Source organism: Enoplosus armatus, chromosome 1 (assembly GCF_043641665.1).
Source record: "Enoplosus armatus isolate fEnoArm2 chromosome 1, fEnoArm2.hap1, whole genome shotgun sequence".
In the NCBI taxonomy this organism is placed as follows: domain Eukaryota; kingdom Metazoa; phylum Chordata; class Actinopteri; order Centrarchiformes; family Enoplosidae; genus Enoplosus; species Enoplosus armatus.
In genome coordinates this window covers 3,918,732-3,943,501 of record NC_092180.1, presented here as the reverse complement: position 1 = coordinate 3,943,501, position 24,770 = coordinate 3,918,732, and the positions used below count along the sequence as shown (strand labels likewise).

At 44.3% G+C, this 24,770-nt stretch overlaps 1 protein-coding gene across 1 annotated transcript in view; it reads right to left on the bottom strand.

The window, feature by feature from the left end:
• Positions 1-24,770, bottom strand: part of nav2a (neuron navigator 2a) — a 98,033-nt gene that overhangs the window by 7,792 nt on the left and 65,471 nt on the right. Inside the window, exons 13-27 of the mRNA XM_070909148.1 lie at positions 18,422-18,551; positions 16,332-16,650; positions 15,212-15,920; positions 13,835-14,054; positions 11,846-12,132; positions 10,886-10,951; positions 10,187-10,231; positions 9,455-9,651; positions 8,999-9,181; positions 5,779-5,831; positions 3,659-3,682; positions 3,166-3,240; positions 1,146-1,229; positions 926-1,049; positions 148-332 (exon numbers count right to left, since the gene is read on the bottom strand). Coding sequence (XP_070765249.1) covers positions 148-332; positions 926-1,049; positions 1,146-1,229; positions 3,166-3,240; positions 3,659-3,682; positions 5,779-5,831; positions 8,999-9,181; positions 9,455-9,651; positions 10,187-10,231; positions 10,886-10,951; positions 11,846-12,132; positions 13,835-14,054; positions 15,212-15,920; positions 16,332-16,650; positions 18,422-18,551 — 2,701 coding nt within the window. The remainder of the gene's footprint in view (positions 1-147; positions 333-925; positions 1,050-1,145; positions 1,230-3,165; positions 3,241-3,658; positions 3,683-5,778; positions 5,832-8,998; positions 9,182-9,454; positions 9,652-10,186; positions 10,232-10,885; positions 10,952-11,845; positions 12,133-13,834; positions 14,055-15,211; positions 15,921-16,331; positions 16,651-18,421; positions 18,552-24,770) is intronic.

Below are 24,770 nucleotides of genomic sequence, written 5' to 3'. Positions count from 1 at the left end.
GATGCCTAAAGGGGAGAAACCCAAACATGTGACACCAACACACACATGAAAACGCACAAAGAGACAAAGACAACAAACCCCCATGAGTCCTGGCTGGCTGCTTAACTCATCGCACACTGAAATGACCCGTCTGTCGCAGCATCTTACCCAGTTCTTCTTGTTCTTCTTCTTGTTTTTTGAGTCGGCGTCCATGTTGGAGCCCACACTGGAGTGGCTGGTTGCGCTGGTGATGCTGCTGACGCTGTCAGAGGAGTGCTGCCTCCTGATGCGCAGGTCTGGCTGCTGATTCTGCTGCTGCTGCTGCTGCTGCTGTGGACTGCCGTTACTGCCGGCTGTGGAGAGACAGGAAGGGGCAGCAAATGTATGTGCTTGTCATATATTAGGCTGAAATTAAATATCAACCATCAACCAGTCAGTGTTCACTATTGGCATGAGCGTTTTCCTTTGACTACAGAAAAACAGGCTCCAAATGTCTTTCAGAAAAGAGTGAAACCTTTTGAACTCGTGACATTTTTTTAAACTAGTTTTGAACTAATTTTTTATTGCTTACCGACTGTTTCAGAGGTTTTTCCTTCCCGACAAGAAGAACACGCAACAAAAAGTGTCCCACACACCGTCTGAAGCTCACAACTACAACAATTTATTGATAAAGGAAGACCCTTGTCACATCGAAATGCCTGTTTATCAATAAAATGTTCTCGTTGCTGAGTGGTTCGGAGAGAATGTGGGATCCTTTTTGTGCGACGTGTCCTTTAATGGCCTGTCTCACCTGTCCCTCAAGACTTTCATTCATAGAGTGCAGAAGCCATCTTGTATGTGTACACTAAATATTCCTTCCTTTGCATTACTATAGTCAACTTCTACAGCGTAATTAAAAATATCAAATATCCCTGTTTTGCATAGTGTTTGCGGTGTTTGTCTGTACCTGTTCTGTCCCGTTTAGGCGTGAGTTCAGGTGTGTTGATGACTCCGTTGATGGCAGCCTGAGCAACAGCGTTTTGCTTCTTCAGCAGCTCGATGGTCTTCCTCAACTCATTCAGCTCAGAGTCCTACACAGAGAAAACGGCAAGAGGATCAAACCAACAAATCAACTGCAGTGAATCTGAATGTGCATTTTGATTAGTGTACGGCAGAGGAGTTTTCACCTTCTGCTCTGCCGTCAAGGTGAGACTCTTCAGTCTAATGGTCATGTTGCCCAGACTCTGTTCAAACGCTGCCACCAGGTGAGCCTGCGGGAGAAACAAACGAGTTGTGAAACCGTAAACCGGGAACTCTGAAGAGCTCAAACCTCCTCCGACGCTTCACTCAATTCTCAACCTTTCAAAGCCACAGACTCATTAGATGTTCATGTTTGTTTTTCATCTTCCAGGTGTGCTAATAAAATACCACATTCATCCAACACTTAGTTCCATATGTCGTTATTTCAAGATCTGTCCATCACACGCCAACGTTCAAAAACCTAGCGTGAGCGTTGTGTCGCCACAACTGCTTCATCCTCGGGGCTAAAACCAAAACATGACGTCAGACAAGTAATCTTCATACCAAAATGAAAACATAACCAAATTCAATTAATAATGACGCCCTGTGATAAATGATTATCCGCTGTAGGTCAGTTCTGAGCAGGTTCCCACACTACAAACACTGAAGCCAAACCGCTACGGCGTCTTTACCACAAACAGTCCTTGGAGCTAAAACCATTCATTCACGCTGAGGCCATCTTCAATTAAACATATAGACATAGAAGATAATCCCATGTCAAAAGAAAATAAATGATTAAAATCTGGAATGAATACATACACAACAAGTAAGCGCTCTAAAAGATTTAAAAAGTCTCAACTTTGAGTGCGGCGCCGCTGATTGTGCTGATTTAAACACTCACGTTGTGTTCGGCTTTATAAATGATGTGCAGATGCCTGCAGGAAGTGTGTGTGAGAGTTGAATCAGGCGTCGACTGACGTGTGATTCAAGTCGTGACTCTTTGCAGCAGAAGATGTTCTTAGATTCTCGGCCTCGGGGGCTTCAAGGTGTGTTCAGATAATTCATCATCTGTCTGCAGCGTGTAATCAAATATTTGAACAAAGCCCCTCCCTCACACCCTACATACACCCCCCCCCCCCGCTCTGTTTTCTGTCTGTGCTTTTCTTTCAACACCTTCTTGTATCCAGGCATCATTAGCTGCAAATCTTCGGTCCACATCTGGGACAGTCCCTCAGCCGTGTGCTGAGACTCGACTCTCTGCTGTAATCTAACACCTTTGCCTTCCTTCCATATCTCTAATCCACAGTTGAACCACCAGCGTGCACTGACTCACGCAGCAGATTACAAGCGGAGCGTGGCGAGACTTGTGCAATACAGAAGGTAGGGTGGCAGATAGGATCGTGACTGGAGACGCTTAAAGAGACTTTCTGATGGTTCTGCCAGATGTGAAATTACACCTTCTTGGAGTAAAGTGTTCTGCGGGAGCTATCTGTTGAGTGGTTGATGAATGTCATGAACCATACTGGCGTGTGTTTGGGTGCTTGAGAGGGACAAAGGGACAAATTTCACAGCTTTTTTAAAGTTGAGTCCGTCTTTTGGCAAAACAACATACATTTTAGTCCTTCACGCTTCAGGTAATTACATTATTTTTTACTTTAAACAGCTAATAATTATAGTATAGTTGGAATGTCGCCATCATCAGCTTACATTTTTAATTGGTCCAATACCTGCAAAACTAATGACATTGCTAGCTCAAAGCATCTCTATGCCAAAGTATATTATATAAGTATATAATATATATATATATATAAACCTTTATTTAAATTAGGTAAATGCGATTGAACAAGTACATCCTCATAGAGCATCTATCATGACAGTAGACACTTGATCTTGTTCAATTCTACACTTAAGCTTATTTAAAGAGAAACTATAGAATGTACTGTCTATCACAAATTGATTGGAGTTTATGTTTGTGTTTGTCTGCCTTGTGTACATACAGTAAAAACACAGGAATTTTAAAAAAGGCCACCCATGATCCAAAACCACCTGCAGCCTTTTATTTGTTTGGTATGTCATATATACCTCAACAATGAATTTATATGAATAATTCAAAATCAAAGTCTAATCTTTTGGGCAAAGGGGATACGTTTGCTCAGGAGTGTGTGTTTTGCGTGCTTGCTAACTTACATTGGCACTCAGCTGTGTCGTCAGGGCGGAAACCTTTTCCTGGGAGGCGTCCAGCTCTCGGCGCAGCTTGCGGATCTGAGGATGTAAACAAACTCATCAAAAAGCTACAAGACAAAAGCAAACATGCTGTACCTGCGCCATAAAAGGCATGCAATGCCAAACACACATACACACGCATCCATCCACACATAATGAGAAAAAAAAACAAAAAACTGTAGCAACAAACGAGGGAGGCTCCCAGATTGGAGCTGTGATATGTTCAGGTTAAGAGATGAAACACAGCGGATGCGTAACAGAGCACATACAGGTGTACACAGGTGTTCACAGAGGAACAAGAGCCTGCTACAGGGTCAGTCACAATACAGTAACACGTGTAACTAGATACAACTGTGAAAACGCCCCCCATGTTCCAACAAGTCCCGCAACTGCACAGAGAAAATTAAAGAGCTGAGAAAACACAGGATAGAAGCGCCGTGGGCGGGCTGACGCTTACCTCCGACTGGGACTTCTCCTCATTCTGTAAAAACAAACATCAGAAGGAGAGAAAAATCGTTAGAGGACGCGCTGACTGAATTCTGTTTTAATGTGCTGCCGGGGGTCAGGCCGTGCTCCGCGCACATGTCCCGACTCCTGTTTGATTTATAAGCTCCAAGGAGACGAGCTTTATAAACGGTGCAGGAGATTGTCTGGTGTAATATGTCTGGAAAGCAGAGATATCCTCCTGAAGGCATTTCACTGAGATATCTGTGTGTGTGTGTGAGTCCCATTGTCTCTATAGGCTGCACACAGAACAATAGTAAGAAAATACAGGTAGGAAAATGCATACAGAGTGAGAGCAGGAAAAACAAACGCTCGCACGAACACAACACACCCTGCTGCTGCTGGTCACCAAAACACTGAAACACATGCAACACCCACATTTACATGTAAACACGCTGCAACGGGCCCCTGATGTTTTTCTTAACCTGATTGGAGTTTTTACAGCTTATTTGTAGTGAGTGGTAAAAACCGGCTCATCTGAGGTGCAGTTTAAATGTTTAATGTGGATCATTTTAAAATATTAAGTTAGACTAAAGTAAATTTGTCTTACTCTGGCACCATCTAGTGGTAGCATCAAAAACAACACAATGATTGTCTCAGATTTCTACAAAAAACATATATTGGGCTGAACATGAAATATTTGTCTTTCATGTAATATACTGAATAATAAGAAAGAGGCCATTCTCTCGTAAAAAAAATATAGATTTAATGATCACAAACAAATCTGGCTCATGTATCCCATGATATTTGATCACTATATGCATTCTAATGCAGACAAATCTATCAAAATAACACATTTAGAGGATTGTGCAGCCTCGGTGGAGGTAAGTGCTCTCTGGGTGCTTTTCTTTAATAATCTGTCAGTATTTTTAAGGCCTGAACACAGCGGCCGCGTTGCGACAGAAGCAACGAAACAGAACAGCTGATAATTAATGATTTTTCACGTGGTTCCATCAACCAACCACTAAGCACTGAAACAGGTTTCCACAGCCTAATGTGTCTGTGCATGTACAGCAGTGTGTAAGCTCATGTGGCATGAGCGAGTGGTTTTACAAAGTGGCATCTGTCCACACATGGTCTACACGCCCACGCAGAGCTGTCAATCACGCACACATGACCACCTGATCCGAGATACACAAACAGAGCAGCCTGTCTGTCTTGGAAACGCAGACAAAACACAGAGATCTCACTCTGATGCAAAATCCTGGACCAGCACTGAGAAAATAAAAACAATCCCATGAGCCATCAACATCGCGGCAGCTAAGCAAAGAGTTCGCATGCAAATAAAGAACAATGAACAGAAGAAAAGTTGAAAACCAAAGCTGAAAAAAAATTGGTTTTCATGGTGTCGGTGTGAAATTTCCAAACATTAGACTTGTTTTTCAGATATGAAGCATTTAATGCCTCAGTCAGACATGTCGGCTTTAGCTGATGAATAAACGATATCTGCGAGTACATGTTCTGTGTAATTACACGTGTGACTTACAGCTGAATTCAACTCCAACAGAGAAAAAAGAAATCAGAATGAAGTACTCAACAGCCCTCCTCCTCATCCCTACCGTTTGTTGCCAGGACGTGACGGTGCCCGTCAGGGATAAAGTCGCCATCATTTTGCCTCCACTCTCTTCCCCCCCCTCTGATTTCAAACCTGTGACTCTCAGGCTCAAAGCACCAGCCAGCGCTGAGCCGGGATCCAACGTCTGAGAGTTTCTCCGCTACACCTGGCCAGGTGAGTAAACCCGCCCACAGAGGGAGGAGGAGCTATGGGGTGAAGACTAGGCTCTGATTGGCTACTGTGTATACATGTGGGCTGTCCCTGAAGTTAGCCTGTGTGACTGCGGCCAGAGCTTTTTCTCACAGGGAGTTTGAGTCAGATATCTGGATGGATTAGCGGGTAAATGTGTAACAGCGTATTTGGCAACTCAAGTACTCAATATTTCATAATTCCATAAGCAAAAGCAGAAGCTGGTTGCTCTGGTTTCTACACGAACTGTGGAGCAATCTGATCTGAAGAGTAAGAATATCTGTTTTCTAGTGTTGTTGTTGTTGTTTTCTGACGTTTTGTGTACTCACTGTGGAGTAAATGGAAGACGTGCTGGAGACCAGAGACAGCGATGATCCATGAACTAAAGAGAAAAAAAAAGCAAAAGTGGGTATTAGAAAGTACATCTGTACACACACCAGCACCCTGATTATCAACAGACCCCCCCCCCCACAGTCCCCCCACACAAACCACACACCCCGCTCCAACCCTGCCCACCCAGCGCTGTTCCTCCCAGTGTTCCCAGTTCTGCGTTCATAAAGATAAAAGTTGTGGCGCAACTAATGACAGCCTGAGCATTTCCCTGCTAATGACTCAGCCACTAATCACACATCAGGGGCCGGGACACAACGCCAGCACTGTTTCCTGCCTGAGAGCAGATCAGAAGGGATCAGCTGCCTGATGTCATCAACCACACAGAGAGGTTGGGCTGATCCCAGCACGTTCATTCATCCATTCACCTCACAGGGAACAGACATTAGTTTACTGAGGACTCACTTTTGTTTAAATCTGGTCTAGACAGCGAGGTGTGCTGGGAGCCACATGAAAAGGAGAAAGCCGTCCGGTTCGGATCTCATCAATCACTTTGTGCAGCTCATATGTGATAAGATCTGTTAAGGTGTACTTGTTGTCATTGTTTTTAGACCTGAACTGACTACGGCTGCAAGAGGTACTTGATTAATGGACTGACAGACTTCCTCAATGTGATGATTAATGCATTTCTCTTTCATATATGTGACAGTAAACTGAATATGTTTGGGTTTTGGATTGTTGGTCGAATAAAACAAGACATCTGAGGACGTCTCTTTGGGGCTGTGGAAATCATGTCGGGCATTTTTTGACATGTTATAGAGAAAACAATCAATTGATACTGAAAATAGTCGTTAGTTGCAGCCCTGGAAATGATAATAAGGGGGTTGTCTTCCTGTGTGGGGTGGACAACAATCACTATGGTATTTTATTGAGATTATGTTCTGTCATCTTGTGTGATATTATCAGCAAACGTCTTTGTTTTCTTTTTTGTGCTTTTTGGACTCATTTGTTGATGTTGGTGCTCATTTTGTGAAAATTACAGTTTATACAGGATAAAAAGACTTGAGGTGCTCTCAGGCGGAGTTGCTTTCTTTCTTTACGACAAACATTTTATCTCTGATTTCGGGCTCTTCAGCATTTTGCTAGTTTGTGCATTTTGACTTCTTTTGAAGGGAACACGTGTACGTGTTGCTGTCTGTGTTAGCATTGAGAATCTTTCTTAAACAAAGTGTTTAATCTCAGTTGACTATTATAAAATGCTCTTTATACACTGTCAGTGAGTCTTTATCAGAAAATATGGTTTCTACAGACATAAGAAGGTGAGCTAGTATAAAGGTGAGTGGGAGGGTTTGGGGGGGAGGGGATGGAGAGACAGTGTGTCGCTCTCACACAGGACAGGTCTGACAAAGTGTTGGGTGGATGATGTGGCTTTTGTCCTGTCAATCAAACAACGGGTCGGGTAACTCAACACCTCAGCTACAAATCACACAAATCGCATGTCCTCGCAGAGCTGATCGAACACACACACACACACACACACACACACACACACGCTAAGAGAGAGAAAGTTATGTTGGAGGTTTTCTGTATGTCATCACGTCTCTCTCACTGAGATCCCTGTAATTATCTCCTCTTCTGAAAGTGAAGAGAGACTCAGACTCATGGAGCAGGGAAAAAGAGTGAGGCAGATATTCTACCGGGAGGGGGGGGCAATAATAATACGTTTGTGTCTGTGTTACTGTGCATGTGCACATTAGGCGTGTGCTACCTGAACATTTGTATAACAGCTTTACAATACCAGGAAAAGCTCAACAGGCATTTGCTTGAGACAAAAAATGTCTTTTAAAGTCAGATGATTGACAGCTGTCTCCTCTTAGACGACAACAAACAACTTCAATCAATTTTCAAATAAATTTGACGAGAAAAAGTTAATGAAGTTGCAAAATCACACATCGTCTGAGCCAGATGTCGGAGTGGTTCAGGCAACACTTAAACGCATCTAGATGATTTTCTTGTTTGTGGTGTTTCTCTGTATTTTTGTAATTTGTGTTTGCTGCCTCTTAGAATGTGGACATATTAATGTTGAAGGGTTCTCTTGGTTACGAATGACATCTTTCAGACTTTATATTGATTGACCTATACGCCGCATACTCAGATAACATCAGGCTTTTATCCCGAGGATAACGGTGACGTACAGACTCCTGGCTGAACTGACTGTCTGGTAAAGAAAACTAAGCTTTCAAGTTGGAGTCTGGATTTACCAGGTTTCTTAAAAAACACACACACTCAGCTGATTCCCCTGAAGCACATTTACAAAACCAGTTTCAGTGTCACTGGATTTGCTGTCCAACTCTTCGTCCGTCTCTCATGTTGCCTTTATTTATTCCAGGTCCAACTCTGTCTTATGATCTATTTCCTTCTGTCAGTCTGCGATGCTCATCTGTGACTTTAAGTTCTACTTCAGTTACTGATTAACTACATTTCCCATTTTCCATTTCCCCTTTGACCACCTTCAAAGAAGGAGTGTTAACCTTTTACCTGTTGATTACAGAGGCTGAGATAGAAACAGTTTGTGTCAGCATGAAAAATTGAGCCTTAACTTGCAAAAACTGTCGGCCTTACGTTGAGCTTCACTGTTTATATTGTGTTTACAGTTTGCTGAAATGCAAGTTTACTACCAACTGCTGCTTTTAAACACTATTTAAGAGTTTAGGGCTGGATTTTCCCATTAAGAGAAGCATTTTCAACACAATACTACGCCTACCTCACCACCAGTCTTAGTTTGTTCCTCTAAATCAAAGCGCTGTGTGAGGATTGAGCAGACTCCATTGGAGCAACCTCGCCTGAGCGGGGAGTCTGCCTGCCGGTGGGAAAAGCACGGCTGGGTACTTTTCCCAATAAACAAGCTTATGAAAAAACAAAGCCGCACCAAAGCTGATTATGGATTTCCAAAGGGATAGAGGGCTTTTCTTAGAGGAGCGGTTGTAATCCGTCTTAATGTTCTCTAAACAAATGGAATAATAACTCTTTTGGCACGGGGATGTGGAATAAGGAAGGGGAGGCTTCAGAGTCACAGAGAGATGGAGGCATTCAGGTCTTGGAAAAGGATTACACCTAATTACAGATTTCACCAAACATCTGAAGAAAACATGCTGTGGACTCACGCAGAGCCACTGAATATTCAGTACACTTGTCTTCCATCCACCCGTCTCCTCTTACCTTCCTCAAAGCCGTCCCTGAAGGAGCCCGACCTGCTCATGGTGCGAGTCTTCTCGTCAAGTGACATGCAGGAGTTTCTCAGGCGGTTGTCGCCGCAAGGGTCAAAGGAGACATCCTGATTGGTCAGACTGTTGTTGCGCAGACCGGCGAGGTTGATCTGACCGGCTGAGGTTGGGCTGGATGCTGTAAAGTTATATATGAAATGATATAAGTCACCACCACAAGTCCAAAACCCAAAGATATTCAGTTTACAATAATGTAAAACTGATGTTTGACTCATGACTCATTTCTTTGGCGTGTTTGCTTGATAAATGTCTTAAATGATTAATCAATCGATTTTCTAGTATCATGACTAGAGCTATGTGTATAAAAGAGTTTGAGTTCTGAGATTGTTTCATTGGCTTCAGTTTGTCGACCCACAGAGAAACATAATTATTATGATTAAAGTAAACACACGTGGAGCGCTGCTGGGTTTTGGCGTGCGGGACGTACCAAGCTGTCCGAAGTTGAAGCGAGTGCCGGAGGGGGAGGTGAGGCTGGAGCCGGGGGAGAACGGGGAGTTACTGGCTGACTCCTGCAGCCCGCTGGTGGAGTGGGAGCGCAGCCAATCGCGGGCCTCCTCATGGCTTCTCAGCTGTGGGGACGGGCCATACCTACAGGAAGTCAAAGAAAAGGTTAAAGCGGAAGCGAGGACACAAAACAGAGCAGGTGCATTGTGGATACAGGACAAGCTGATCTGGATTCTGATTTTTCTGACTTTTTACAATCAGTGAGGTGGATTTCTTTGAAGCAGCCAGATTAGTAGCTGGGATCTAACACCGGATGAATCAGACACTGAAACAAGGAATTACAACAGCATGAACATGACTGATTCTCAGCTGTGAGCAACAGAAACTGGTGGAAAAAGCAGAAAAGAAGCCAAAGAAAGACTGACTCCCAAAATCAAGCCTGCTACAGGATAACACAGTGACAGCTCTGTACGACGACAAGGTGACATGCCTCTTTACAGAAGCACAACACGACAACACATGTGCCAAACAAAAACTTCAAGAGCATTTTTTAAAAGCGTGAGCACAAGCCTCGAAGAGTGAATGTAGACGCAGTGAAATAAAAGAAAGACAGAGGACAATTTGGTGAACCGGTGTGCAAAAAAAGCGCAATATGTCCAGCAGGAAGTGAAGTCAGTACCTGAGTCCCTTCTTAGGCAGAGTGTTTCTACCACAGTGTGGCCCGCTGTGGGAGAGAGACACTTCAGAGGACAGCAAAGGAAGCAGGGAGGCAAGAAACATGTGGCTGCATCTCTCAAGGACTACCTAACACTATTTTCAACCTATTTTCAAAGATATTTCTCTTATCGACACCAGTACATCCTAACTTATGCACTGCAATAAATCTCTATCTTGCCAAGAAGGCTGATTATTTCCATTTTTGTTGCTGACAATAAGACGTTCAGGGCTCAGAAATACTAAAACATTCCTTAAGATTGAGATTTTTTGCAGTGTAAAATCAATAATTAACATCCTATTGAGTGAATCTGCACATATAGACTCTACCACTAGGTGGCAGTATGTAAACAGTCATAACAGACTAGAGTGGACCACTAAACAAAAACAGTGAAGCTGCCAACATCCACACAGACAACCTCACATTTATTCTCTCTCATAAATTTCCATTCACACAGGAGCAAGAGGTCCTAAAAACAACCACAAACTGCCACACAGAGCGACACACTTCCACACAAAAACCATAAAACACAACGAGCTAGCACACAGAGCTTCACTCTGAGGTTCTTTGTGAGGCTCTCTGTGTGGCAGCAGGTGGTGGTTTAGTAGGAACCTCCACAGCTGTTTCACCAGAAGCCTAACACTGCAAAACAGGTACATTTACCTGTCCTGCTTCCGAGGTAGCGTGTTTCGGCTGAATATAGGGCTAGCGGAGGGGGAGGAGAGGGGACTGATGGAGGACAGGAAGGAGAACGCACAACAGACACAGAGAAAGAAAGTTTTAGAGAATAAAGTCGATGAAGAAATTCTTCACCAATGAAGTTAATAAGAAAACTCAGTGAGGAGGGTGATGTCATAGCCTCAAAGCGTCGACTCCAGATGCTATTAAGTTTCCTCTGAGACATTCCTGTCACATTACACAGTCAACCTGTCAGGATGGAATCCGCTACAATGACCACAATTACTGTGTAAAGGACCGAGGACGCCATGGGATTTTGTTTCTCTGCTGGAGCGCAGGCAGAACGGCAAACAAGAAGCGACACCTCACCACGACGGATGCTTTGTGCATCATCGCGATTCTGGATCCTTTACAGGAATTAATGTCAGAATTGGGCAGGATTTTAACATCATCAGCGATGGAAGATGTACTTGGATCCTTTGCTCAAGTTTAGAAACTTCATTACAAGTAAAAGTCCTGCATTCAAGATTTACTCACCTAAAAGTACATGAGTTTTATCGGCAAAGTGTACTAAAGAATGAAAAGTAAAAGTTCTCATTATGGTGAATGACCTCTTTGAAAGTATTATATCACACATATATTTTACTACTGGATTGTTATTACTGATGCATCCACGCGTAAGCAGCATTGTAATGTTGTAGCTGGTTGAGGTGAAGCTAATTTCAATTACTTTTACAAACTGTTGGGTTATTTAATCTGTAACAACGAATTTTATTGATCACGTGTTTTGTATGCAAAACCTTAATCTGCACAGTAATAAATCATAAAGTCTGTAAATCAGCTCGTGTAACTTTAGTGAAGAATTTAATTCTGATTAGGGTTTTTTTTTGGAAAAGGAAACAGGGTTTTAAAAAACAAAAATTCCCCACTTTTGTGTGTCCTCACCTCTCAGACATGCCGGTCTTGACGCTGCCGGTGCGGCCCAGAGCGGACAGGGTGTCCTCCCTGTGGGTCCCGTGGATGCCGCCTCCTCCGGCGCTGCCCAGGCTCATGTCGATGGACTCGCTGCTGGTGTGCATGCTGCTGACGGAGGGGTATCCCACGCTGCCCGTCCCGCCGTGCCCGCCCAGCGTGCTCTCCCTGCTCTGGGCTGAGGAGCTGCTGAAGGTGGTGCCCCACGTCAGGCTGTTGGAGGGGCCGGTGGAGGAGTAGACTGAGCCGGGACTGGAGGCCTGTGGAGGGGCGGAGAGGATTTTCTTTCAAAATTTGTGGAAGTCTATTCAAGTGCTGAAACAATTAGTTAATTAACAGACAGAATTTGCTGCTTTTCTGTTGCATAGTAAATTGAATATCTCTGGTTTTTGAATTCTTTGTCAGACAAAACAATTTTAAGACTTCACGTTGGGCTCTGGAAAATTGTGATTCGATTTTTAATGAAGATTATATGATTAATCAAAGAAACTTCAAGAGATTAATGAATAATGAAAACAATTATTAGCTTCAGTCCTGATGTATTTTTCACTTGTATTTGATTAGCTTTAAAATAACTGACTATATAAACTTTTGAACCTTTGCTTACTGTTTGTAAAGACATGACCGCTGCTTAAAAACAATGCCCTATGTGTCACCTTATTGATAAGGACCAGTCCGATTAAATCTTACGAATCAAGTGACGCAGCGTTCATGTCTGAGCATGCTCACACTTCTCTGCTCTGCTACAATATGTAGCCTACAGTCAGTCAAACAAGTACCTACACTGCCCACCTATACTTCCACTCAGCACACTCATCAGCAGGTTTGTGGCATTAGTCAGGTGAGAACAAAATCATCCTTGTGTCCCCGTCAACGCCTCGTCATTAGCTCACGAACACCTTCCCACGTCTTCAACACATACACGCTTAATCATCTCTAAGCTCAAAGGTACATAATCAAATTAAACCCAAACGTAACTTAACTTGGACAGCTGACCACAAATCGTATAGCTTAAGTGTGAAAATGACAGTAGCTTCAAAGGGAAACGATAAGAATTGAATATGTGGTTAGTCAGGCAGTTCTGTGGAGGACGACATTAAAATACACAAAGAGTCGACAGCCGTGCCAGCAGCTAAACGCTAACATTGGTGTGTTAACATGCTTAGCCTAGTGTGTTAACACTTGATAATTAACACTAAACACAAAGTACAGCTGAAGCTGATGCGAAAGTCATTAGTTGTGAACACATTTGGTCATGAACCAAAGTATTAGACAAATTAAAATGAGAGGAGAAGTTAAACCTGCAATAACTGTTTTGGGTTTTTTTGACACTTGGGGTCAACGGAAACATTCAGTTAACATAGCAGAGAGCTGAACAATGAATTTGATTAAAGGATTAAGGGACCAGTTAAGTAAATTCTTCCAGAGGAGGACATGAATGTCTGTATAAAATGTCATGGCAATCCCTCCAATAGTAATAGACCAAAGTGGTGGACCAACCAGCAGGCCAACATTGGCACGGCTAAAAATAACTTGAATGCAACCCAAAAATAAACTAGAAAAGAGAAAAGGCTTCCCCTCTTTTCGTGGTTAGTAATGGGTGGTGGGCAGTTGGAGAATGTGTACAGCTAAAAATAGCAGCGTAGCTAATGAATAAGTTCCTGCACCCGTGACAGTTTTAAAGATAAACCAGGCTACTGCAGTCGTTACAAAGGAAACATATTTCATTTTGAAGATTTAAGAATCTAAAAGCGCAAGAATAAACAAAAACACATTTGTACCTTTTCCACAATGTGTAACGTAAAGCTTTATCATGCAATTGCTATGGTTACCATGGAGAATCACAGCCATTAATCCTCCAGGAGCTCATGGATGGTTTCGAGATCTACGCTCTCACCGTTTACAGCCTAAGTTGACTGACAGGATAGATGGTCTCCATCAGTTTAATATGTTCTTGCTCACCTGCTCGCTGCCCAGCGTCCCCATCCCGGATCCCTGCGCTCTGCCTCCAAACAGGGGGCTGTTGGTCTCGCTGTCCCCGCCTCCCAGACCTCCGTCAGGGGACTCCAGCACCGTGCCTACATGGTTCATGGTGGCGTGGGGGTTGGAGATAACAGTGGAGTTCTTCATGTTTTCAGCCGTGGTGACCGGAGCCTGTTTACTGGGCTTTCCACCAAACAACCTGTGGAAAATCAGGGAGGGGAGGACGGGTGAGAACTGGGGCTCATAAAAGAGCAGGAACAAAGCAAAGGATTTAATTTACTAATGTCCTTTTCATTCCTATGAAAAAGAGCTGTGAGTCACGCATTTCTGGCATTTTAACAAATAACATAATTAATGTTAAGGGAGCAGTATGCCAGAGGAAGATGCAGAGTGGAAATTTCTATGGAGTGAAAGATGCACATTCTGCCACCCTTAAAGGAGAATATGATGTTATATGATAGAGTTATAGTCCACGTTTTGTAATGCATGTTGTGCATAATTACATATTTTAATACTTGCTTTTAAATAACTACCTTTGCAGGTGTTGAAGTTGCTTAAGGCTATCTTTTTTTGTGCATAAATGTAAATTTAAACCTGATACTCGTGCAAGAACAAATGTCAAGGGGTTAGCAAAATCATTAGGATTCATCCTCCAGGGACTTTGAATATTAACAGCAAATTTAACAACAAAATTCATGTAAATATTCATGGCTGTAGATCAAAGACGCAGGCGGACTGAGTTTGCCATCTTTAAAGGTGTTTTTTACTCTCGATGAAACGAGAAAGACAGAAGGAGACACACACACACACACACACACACACTCTCTCCTGGTTCTCTGCTAATCCTGGGTTAAAGTTAAATGGTAGTCTGTGATGAGTGGAGCCGCGGTGTATGATAATGGCAGCACACAGCCTCTTTGAAGAGTTATCACTCCCTCACATTAATGAGGGCAGAGCGCTGAGGTAAGACTCAGCTCCCGTTACCCCAGACCACACCCTCCCCCTCCACCCCCCACCACCACCACCACCAAGGCTGAGGCTTGGCAGCTGATCGGCCCAGCTCAAGGCCTGCCCTTTCACAATGGCCTGATTTAACCTCACTGAGCCTGTGTGTGTGTGTGTGTGTGAAACAAGCCCACACATGTAATCCTTACTCACCACTGTTTATCATTAACTGTGACTACATGATGACTCTTTTAAAATGGTCTTCTGTATGTGTGTGGGTAAATTCAAGCCCATACAAGACGGCCCCACTCAGTATGGCTCATCAGTAAGCCGTCATTATGTCTGCAGGACTACTGACAGTATAAATTATGTTCTGTAAGTGTGTGTGTGTGTGTGTGTGTGTGTGCTCACCTGCGTAGTGTAGGTGAAGAAACCTGCTGTCTTCCTGTCAGAGGGACAGTCGCTGCTCCTCCACCCTGCATCACGACTCCGCTCCTGAGGCTGTCGATCTCAGAGACGCCCTTCTCCCGATCCGTCTGATTGGCCAGCAGGCCTCCTGAGCCGTTGGCCTTGGTGATGCTGATTGAGTTTTTCCCGTGAGACGTGACGGAGAGCACGGCGGCCTCGATGCTGCTGGTGGAGGAGCGGTTTCCGTTGCGGGCGGCCGCTCCCGAGCGGCTGGGTCTCGGCAGGCTGCGGTACTGCAGCGTGGAACGGGCGCTCATGGGGAGGAAGCCGTCATCGTGGTGACCCAGCGCCGACCCGCCATCATGCCCACCGGCCTTCAACCCTCCTGCCAGGGAGCGTGCCCCAGATTTGGGCATCTTCCCCAGGGTGGCTGAGCCACTCGTGATGGTGGCGCCGCTGGCAGTAACCATGGTTACTACCCCTGGGCCCTGCTTCTTAAAGCCGAAGGTGCTGGTAGGGGTGCGCGAGGTGAGTGTATGTGTGTGGGAGTGGGGGTCTGAAATGTTTGTCGTCGTTGTGCGGCTGCTGGGGATGGACTGCTTCTTTGCCTCGTCGCCGCTGCTGCGTCCTGCGTCTGAGGGCGAGCGGTGAAGTCCGTTGGGACGAGGAGACAGACGGCCCTTCTCTGACACCTTGACGTCATCTGTCTTACCTGCGGGACACAGAACGACATGTTTTCATCTCGGATCACTGGACAGCTGGATTTGAGGTGAAGTTTAAGCAGTACGCTTAAACTTAACTCTGAATACTCCCTATTTCACTTTATTTTACAATAATTTAACTTTTTGTTCAAAGACATTAGACCAGCTGATCAGATGCTGCTCCAAATGTTGACAAATTTAGAGAAAACTCACAAGTGCAAAAATACCTGACGTGACGTTTCATTTTGCATTCAGACTTCAAATCTTATTTTTCATAAAATAAGTTGAACTTTCTGCCAGTTTAACACATTTGATTCCATTTAAGTAGTGAGGAGATAAAGAATGATGAGCAGAACTATCAGACAGGATCAAGTTAGTTGGAACAACATGTGATAATTTGTGATAATGGATGTCTGTGTTACCTGAACTGTGGGTCTTGAGGCCAACAGAACCCGCGGAGCCTGTGCTACTGGTGCTTTTAGTCCGGGGGGACGTCACCCCCACCTGAGTGCTCATGCCTCTCCTCCAAGAGCCCGTGTGGGACACGGAGGGGGTCTTCCTCCCCGAGCTGCCCTTGTCGGACTCGTCAGACATGTCGGAGGGGTTCCGGCGGCTCCACTTGGAGCCTGGCTCCATTCTGACCCCGCTGTCTGACCCACCGTCTGGCCTCTTCACCTCGTCTCCTGACCAGGCCTGGTGCACCGCTGTGGAGGCCGAGTGCTTCTCTGCATCCGTCACAGGCTGGAAAGACACACACACACACACAGCCAGAGTACGTCAGATTTATTACTGCTGAAGAAAGCGTCTTTTATGAGACGTTGCCAAGCGCCTCTGAAAAGCACTCCAGTTTATGAGCACAACCATCGTGCTGCCAGAATCCACCAAACCATCACCTGAGCAGTTTGTCAGGAAGCAGTTTGACCGCATCAGGGCCAAAGCAGAGAGGGTTCTCCTCCTGAAAGAGAGGCATTTCTGCTGCTTTTGCTTTGCAGCTCATGTTTTTGAGATAGACTCAAAACTTAAAGTCTGTAAAACAAATTGCCTGGTGCTGTCTTATTTATTTTTCACTGTCCTCACAGCAGTATCTTGTGATGACTCTTGTTTACAATAAAAAGTGTGGAGATAGTTGCTGTTGCTGATCACCCTGAGCTTCAACTTCATTCCTCCAAAACCTAAAACATACTGAAGGCAAGTTTGTATTGTTTTAAATAAAAAATGTGACTTTGCTGGTTCACCATAGCCTTTATTTTTCTAACAGTACAACATTACAGCAGTTTGAGGGGTGATGGATGCTTTTAGGTTGATTCTGCACAACAAAAAAGAGAACAAACACACACACAAAAAAACACAGTCCAGCCAAATGCTTTTGCCAGGGGACAGATGAGGCAGACTTAATTAACCTGCACTGTGTCAGCCTGCTGTACTGAGAGAAAGGCTCCTTTGTACCCTCCTTTGTTTTTTCTACAGCACCTCGACCTCGGCAGCAATAAGGGACAAACGTCACATGTTGACTGGCTCCACATCAGCCATACGACTACTACTAATACTGTGTGTGTGACGTACATGCGAGTCAGCTGACAATATTATCGTCTCACCGATCACTTTCCTGAACCGTAGTGGCTCTTAATCAGTGTTTTAATGGTTTGAGGCCAGAGTCAACATCAGCTTTAGCTTTGTGAGTTCACAGCTGCAGTCTCACATTCTTCTCTGAATGCAGAGGAATGCCGGGACAGACCGGGTTTAGGGAAATGAGGCCGAGTGGAAGAATACGGTTATATCAGTTTACCACTTTTTATATTTCTTCCAATCAATCTGCAATGCCATATAAATGTGATGTTTATGAATCCATGGGCTTCAACGTCACTGTGATAGTCTTGAACTATCATAAAACTTCCTAATATCACATAATGTCTCTTCTCCTGAACACTACAAACAGGGCTCCACTCGAGGGCACTAAAATAAGCCCTAAATAAAGTCTGTGATGCTTGTAAGGCAACATGTTTGAGTGATTATTTGCTGGAGGAAACGTCAGGTTGTTCATGTGGACGTGGCACAATAAATTACAAAATGTTGTGTCATGTTTAGCTTCTTCTAAATAAGGAAAATAGCCCCTGAAATCTGAAAACTGTCATTAGTGTTTGGGTACAGAGGAGAGGAGAACCTGGACCACGGCGCCAACTTAAGTTTGATGGAGCTTCATCAAATCTGCTTTGAATCCAAGTCCTTTCCGTTCTAAGTACCAAAAGATTAATTAAGAGCTAAAACTCAAACACTGATATCAAAAAGAACTAAAACTCTACTCACTCAGAACTCAATTGTCAGGTTTATTAGATAAACGACTACCTGAATGTTTTGTATTAAAAGTAGTAAAAAGGGGAGAAAGATTCTTCACCGACTTGGAATCAGATCCAAAATGGAACTGCCGATCCCAACGACGATCCTAAGAAATGTCTGTGTCTGAAACATGGATATGTGTGTGTGTGTGTGTGTGAGTGAGTGTGTGCGGTCTTACCTGTGCGTTGAGGCCCCTGCGCTGTGCAGCGGGTGTGTTGGCGTAGGAGGAGATGGAGGAGCTGGTGTTGATGTCATCTGTGTCGATGTTGTCGCTGATGCCGCTGCTCACAGAGCTGCTGTCATCCCAGCTGGAAGCACACAGAGACAGAGGGAGGCTCACTTTAATACTGTTTAAACACAACAAATCTTGCAGAGCGGAGAGGATTGGGAGGATTCGGGGGGGGTGGGGGTCCACTTGGCTCTTGTTAGATGTCGGCTCTTTTGGAACATGTTGTATTCCTCTCAGCAGATACAGCAGTGAGGCGTGATGCTTCCTTTCTTCTTGTTTCATATGTACACATCTACACTTACAACATACTGACTGCAGGTGAGTGATTGTAGTTGTGGATGCATATCTTATGTGTCTATACGTAACATAAATATTCTGTGTACTTCATTGTACAAGGACAGCACGTATGAAGTTCTCTGTATATTTGTATTTCTGATGAGTGTATACAAAAAGCTTTGCAAATCTATTAACTACAGTGTTAAACGGAAATAAAATTACAAATAAAAAAAGAACGATGGATCCGGCGTCTCTGACTGCCTGTTGATTTTCTTTATTCTCCATTTGAACTGCGCGCGCACACACACACACACAGGCTGAATGGGGTTGTCTATCATATGAACAAAGGCTTGTCAGAGCAGTGACATCATGGTGTGTTTGTGTGTGTGTGTGTGTGTGTCTGTGAGTTGTTCAAACAGACCCATCTGAACAGAGCAAACACGGTGGGAGTCAATGCAAGATATTTGTAAATATGTGTGTGTGTGTGCGTGTGTGTGTGTGTGCATCTGCTGGGAGTCTGTGGGGGACAGGAAGCCCGGCCAGTTGGCAAACATCACTCTGAAAGGACCAGAGGGAGGCTGATGGTGATGGCCAGTGCAGGGTTGGCTGCACCAGAGGACAGACACACACACACACACACACACACACACACACACACACACACACACACACACACACACACACACACACACACAGACTATCTGTATATTTACAGTCGACAGGAGTCCGTTCAGTTCAGTTCAGACTAACGGTACATAAGAAAGTCTTGTATGACGCCCTCATGGTCTCACACCTTCTTGTCTCTTCAGTTGGCACGCTGATCATTTCTCTCCCATCACATCAACCAGGACTGCAGTTAAACATTAACTTTAGTTTAGTCTATAAAATGCCCGTCTCAGAGGCCAAGATGACATCTTCAAACTGTTGCAGACAATTGTGCTACTGTACCCGTCGTCCAAAACAACAAGATATTCAGTGATACAATGAAATGAAACACAAGAAAGCCACAAATGCTCACATTTGAGAAGAAAAGGAGTTCTGAAGTTCAATACATATCAGCTCCTATTCACAAGCAAATCAATGCAGTGCTGTTTAAAGCCAACTTGGACGTCCTGAATGTTTCTCACCAGCACATGAACACAACATCATAATTATGGCTTAAAAAAACTAAACAAAAACAAAGAATGTTTAATGGCTGAAATCCCAGATTCATATACCACCAAAAATCTAATCAGCTGGTCCTGGGCAGAGTTCAAGCCAAATGCGTCTGCTGCTTTTAGAGTAACCTCGCTAACAACCTGACAGACAGAGACGGAGGGGGAAACATAACTTCCCTCTGGATTCACCAGCAGAATAAATCAAACAACAGTCGAGCTGAGACACAAGAGTTTCAGAGCTGAAGGCATCCGTGGAGCAGACGAGCTGAGAGGTGCTGAGAGATTTAGAGTGACCACAACCGTCTCAACTCGTCCGTATAGCCGCAGGGGAAAGTCCCACACACACACACACACACACACACACACACACACACACACACACACACACACACACACACACACACACACACACACACACACACACACACACACACACACACACACACGAAGAAACAGACATATACAAACCCATAAAGATCTCAATGCCTCGTGAACACGGACTGAACCAAAGTCATCATTACTAGAAGGACAAGAGTTTCCTTGACACACTTGTGCGCGCACACACACACACACACACACACACACACACACACACACACATATATGCATCTACCTGGTCAGGGTGCCTGGGTTGCCGTGGGAACCAGAGCGCTGAGGGAAAATGCCAAGCTGGACAGAGAGCTTCATGACTTCATGCCGCTGAGAGAGTTCACACAGCCAAATAGCTCTCCCACTCCCTCTCTGTCTGCCTCTCTCTCTCTCTCTCTCTCTCTCTCCCTGAGCTTTCTCAATGTCTCTCGCCCTGGCAGTGTTCCTAGATCGAGCTCCTTTGTCGCTCGCTGCACTGATGCTTCATCCCCCGGGCCCTGTTTGTGTCTCTCTGGACTACTGAGAGAGAAACTGGGGGGTGAGAAGAGGGAAGGACCTGCCCTGCTGCTGGTAACATGAGCCTCCCCCGGGACTGTTAACCACTTCACTGCTGCAGGCACGCCACTAATAGAGCGCACTAAGACACACACAAACACACCCCGAGCCCTAAATAAGCCACTTCAGCCTAACAAGAATCAAACGGCAACACAAGTCAAAGCCACATGATCACAGACGAACTCTCTGAAACTGAAGGACAATCCTCAGCCCACTGTTGCTTTCCTGTGTGTTTCCCAGCTTTGGTTCATGTGTATGTGTGTCTGTGTGTACAAGACTGCAATTTCCCAGACAGATCCACCCTGACTAGCTGACAAGCCAGTGCTAATTAGAGATCAGGCCAAGCGGCGTGGCCCAGCCCACAGCCTCCTGCTGGCAAAGCAACCCACCAGTTAACAACCACCAAGTCCTTTACGGCCAATCACAGGAGACGTAGACCTTAACTGCGGGCTGCCCCCGGGAGGAAGCAGTGCCAAAGGCAGGCTGGCAAGGCCGACAACTAATGGATCATCACACTGAGGGGAAGATTGTTACTCTTCCTCTTAACAGGTCAGTTCGCCCAAATCACAAAAAAACATATTTTCTCACTAACTTCTACCCGTGTAGATGGTTTGGGGATTTTCAGATGGGATTCTGTTTCTGGTGCTCACAGTCAGGGTTGTTAAGACCTGTTAAGTCAGCTGGAGTGTGCAGCTAAAACTTTGTGAGCCAGCTTCTCATTCACCAGGATGACATAATACTTAACTCTCTCACTTGCTAAAGAAGCCAAAAGACCTTTAAACCAGTCAGAGAGGACAGTAGTGAAGAAGGAAAAGTGACCCAAATCAAGACATTCCAGAGAGGAACCTCGCCTCTCGCCAGGGTCCCTTTAGAAAGCTTTCTGCTCTCCCGAAGGGGTCAGAGTTCAGAGTTAAACCTCCAAAGCTTCCTTAAAGAGAAGAGCAGCGTGGGGGAGGCAAGAGGGCCAATGAAAAAACAAGGCTGCCTTGTGGTTCAGCCAATAGGAGTGTCTGGAAGTGTCCTGAGAAAAAGGCCGTGGCTGTGTTTGTTTAACTTTTCTTGTGCGCGTCCCTTGGGACTGCGGTTGGACGATTTGTTGGTTGGCCCTGCAGTACTATAACCCCCCTCCTGAAAAGCCCCGTCCAACTCTGGCACATGCACACAGGATCTGTGCCGCAGAAATATACACACAGACATGCGGCCACAACAGAGCCGTCAAGCAGAAGTAAGGGGATTTCCTGTGTTTGAGGGGCGACTACTGGTCCTCACACTGCAGCTGGATCATATAACCCCAAATCTCTGTCCACACAGACAGACAGGGGGAGGAAGAGGGGAGGACAGTCTGTCTGACTTAGAGCCCTCAGGGTTGGGGGAGGACACAGAAGACATCAAGGACAAGTTGACAGTTGAGGACAGAGGAGCCGGTGTCGTGACTTCAGCCCAAACCTATCAGCACCATCAGACACACGCAAGTTTCTCTCATGGGCCATAATACATGACCGTTAATCAATTTACAGTGGAATCATATCTTGATGATTAGGGCTTGAAATAGTTTGACATTTTGTTATACAAGTTTTAGAATAAATCAAGAACCACAGTATCTGATCAAACAACATTGGGAATCTGACCAGACATGCAATGCCAGCTTATGCTACTCTGTGCTGGGGACACATTTCAGTCAGTACCGACAAAGTATTGAGGTTCAAGTGCTGATGTGATCACGTCTTGTTATTATTTCACAGAATTGTGAAATAGTCAAATGAATGATCGCAGGAAAATTGTACAAAAATGAAGAAAACGTTTGTGATATTGAGTTCAACCAACACTTTAGTGCTAACTTCCAGTAGGAAATATAACCATTCAAATTTTTATAAAAATGCTATCATGAGAGAAATGAGTTACAAACAGAAAACTACGTGTTCAGACAGGCACAACATGCATATGCAAATGAGGCGTCTTGTAGTGGGTGTGTTTAGCAAAAGTATGACAAAACAGAAAATACAACAGCAGATGTTTCCCCAGGTACTGGAAAGTTGTTTTGCCAGTTTCACCGCGTTTAAAGAGAAACGTTAAGATTTCTCACATCAGTATCCGTACTTGCAGCTGCTCTTTGCCTCAGGGTTCACAAATATGTATTTCAGCGTTTGAAGGTGTATGAATACAGGCAAGCTCGTGGCTACTTAAGACAGATTGATTGGATTGATTAAATGTATTACTTTTGATATTATTCTCATAAAGTGTTTATTTTTCACAACAGAGTTGGAAATCTACACTGAAGAAGCAGTGTACTGTTCTTCTTCTTATTATTATTATTATTATTGTAGCCAAAAAACACCTAAAACCTGACAACATTTAAAGGTTATTTTTTCATCAAAAGACGACAAATGCGTGATTTTGTTTCATTTTGTGGAAAAGCAACAATAGTCCTGACTCAATGGGCACGGTGTGAGGGTAAAGGAGGCAGCGGAGGGGCCAACGGGATGGAACCTGGCACATTCCACCACGGAGACCAGGAGCCGCGTGGTACGAAAATGACACAGCTGTCCCTGCACTGACAAGAAATGACAGGACTGGACTGGACAACACACTCAGGAATGTGTCTCTCTCTCTCTCTCTCTTTCCCGTGTCTGGTCCCATTGTCTCCTGTCTTTGGGAAAACATTTGCTATCTGCACTCAGAGAATTTATAAAAGCATTTAGATGCCTCTGGCTGCCTCTCTTTCACACAGATTTCCTTTGACTTTGTCTCTTTCCCCACTCGCTCTTCTGTTTGATGTGTAAACACACACTCCCTTAGATTCGACCGACTGACCCGGATCCACAGTGAAAACACACCAAAACTCTCCACACATGTGACACGCATCACCGAACACAGGCGCACGACTCCACCTCGCTGCATCCAGCAAAATTTAAAAAGACTGCTGGGACAAACATGTGGAATTTCTCACGTGCGTGCAAACACACTACTTGAACACACCGCATACAAACCGGCCTATTGTCGCCTCAATGCTAGAATGAAACGCAAGGCTGTAACTCCTGCTTCTACACCTGTGGTCTACAAAATGGATCTCATGGGATCGCTGGGGGCTGAATAATAAAAAACGATCAGTTATGTTGGGGTGCAGCTGCAACATAAAGGCAAACTTTGCCCACAATCTGTCCTTTTTTATGCTCATCTGGTTTGAAATCTTCTTTAAAAGTGTCTCCAGATGACAGATGATGATCCACTGTGAGGAAATAAAACCTCTTCAGGAGTTTCCTCAGTTGCTTCTCCATCTGAACTTCATTTTTAGTCACACAGAGCAAAAACGTGCATCACATAAAAGTTTTGTTTATGTAAAAAATGAAAATGTAGAAAACTCTTCAATATCATTAAACTGCATATTTTTAAGTCTGGAAACAAAAACATAATACATTGATTGCTAATTGCAATTATTAAGCTCAATATCAACCTCTTCGACCCCAAACATAGTACAAACCAGATTTAAGATAGCAAACGTGTCAGGCTGAATTTTGCATCATCATATAGCTTAATGATACAGAATATTTACATAATAATGCCAGACAGTGTGGGCTAAGAGGATTTTTCCAACCACAAAGCTACTTAAGGTGAAACAAATGGGAAAACCGTGAGTCAAAGGGTTAAAATCAGAAATGAAACTGGATTTTTTTCCCATGTGAATGATACCATTTGGGGCTTATGGGACAAAATCTTACCAATATGTTGGTCTGCAGCCTGTTACATTTCAAGAGTCCATGACATGAAACCTCTTGCACGCAGATTTTTGTCCCTGAGCTGTTCCTGCAGCTCACATGGTGAAACGTGAACAATCGACTTTATCCGGTTACTTTAAAGCTGCAACCTGCACGAACCTGCTGACTCCACGACTTCCCAACCTCACGGAAAATATCAGTCAGGGGAGGTGTGGGGGATTCAAACTT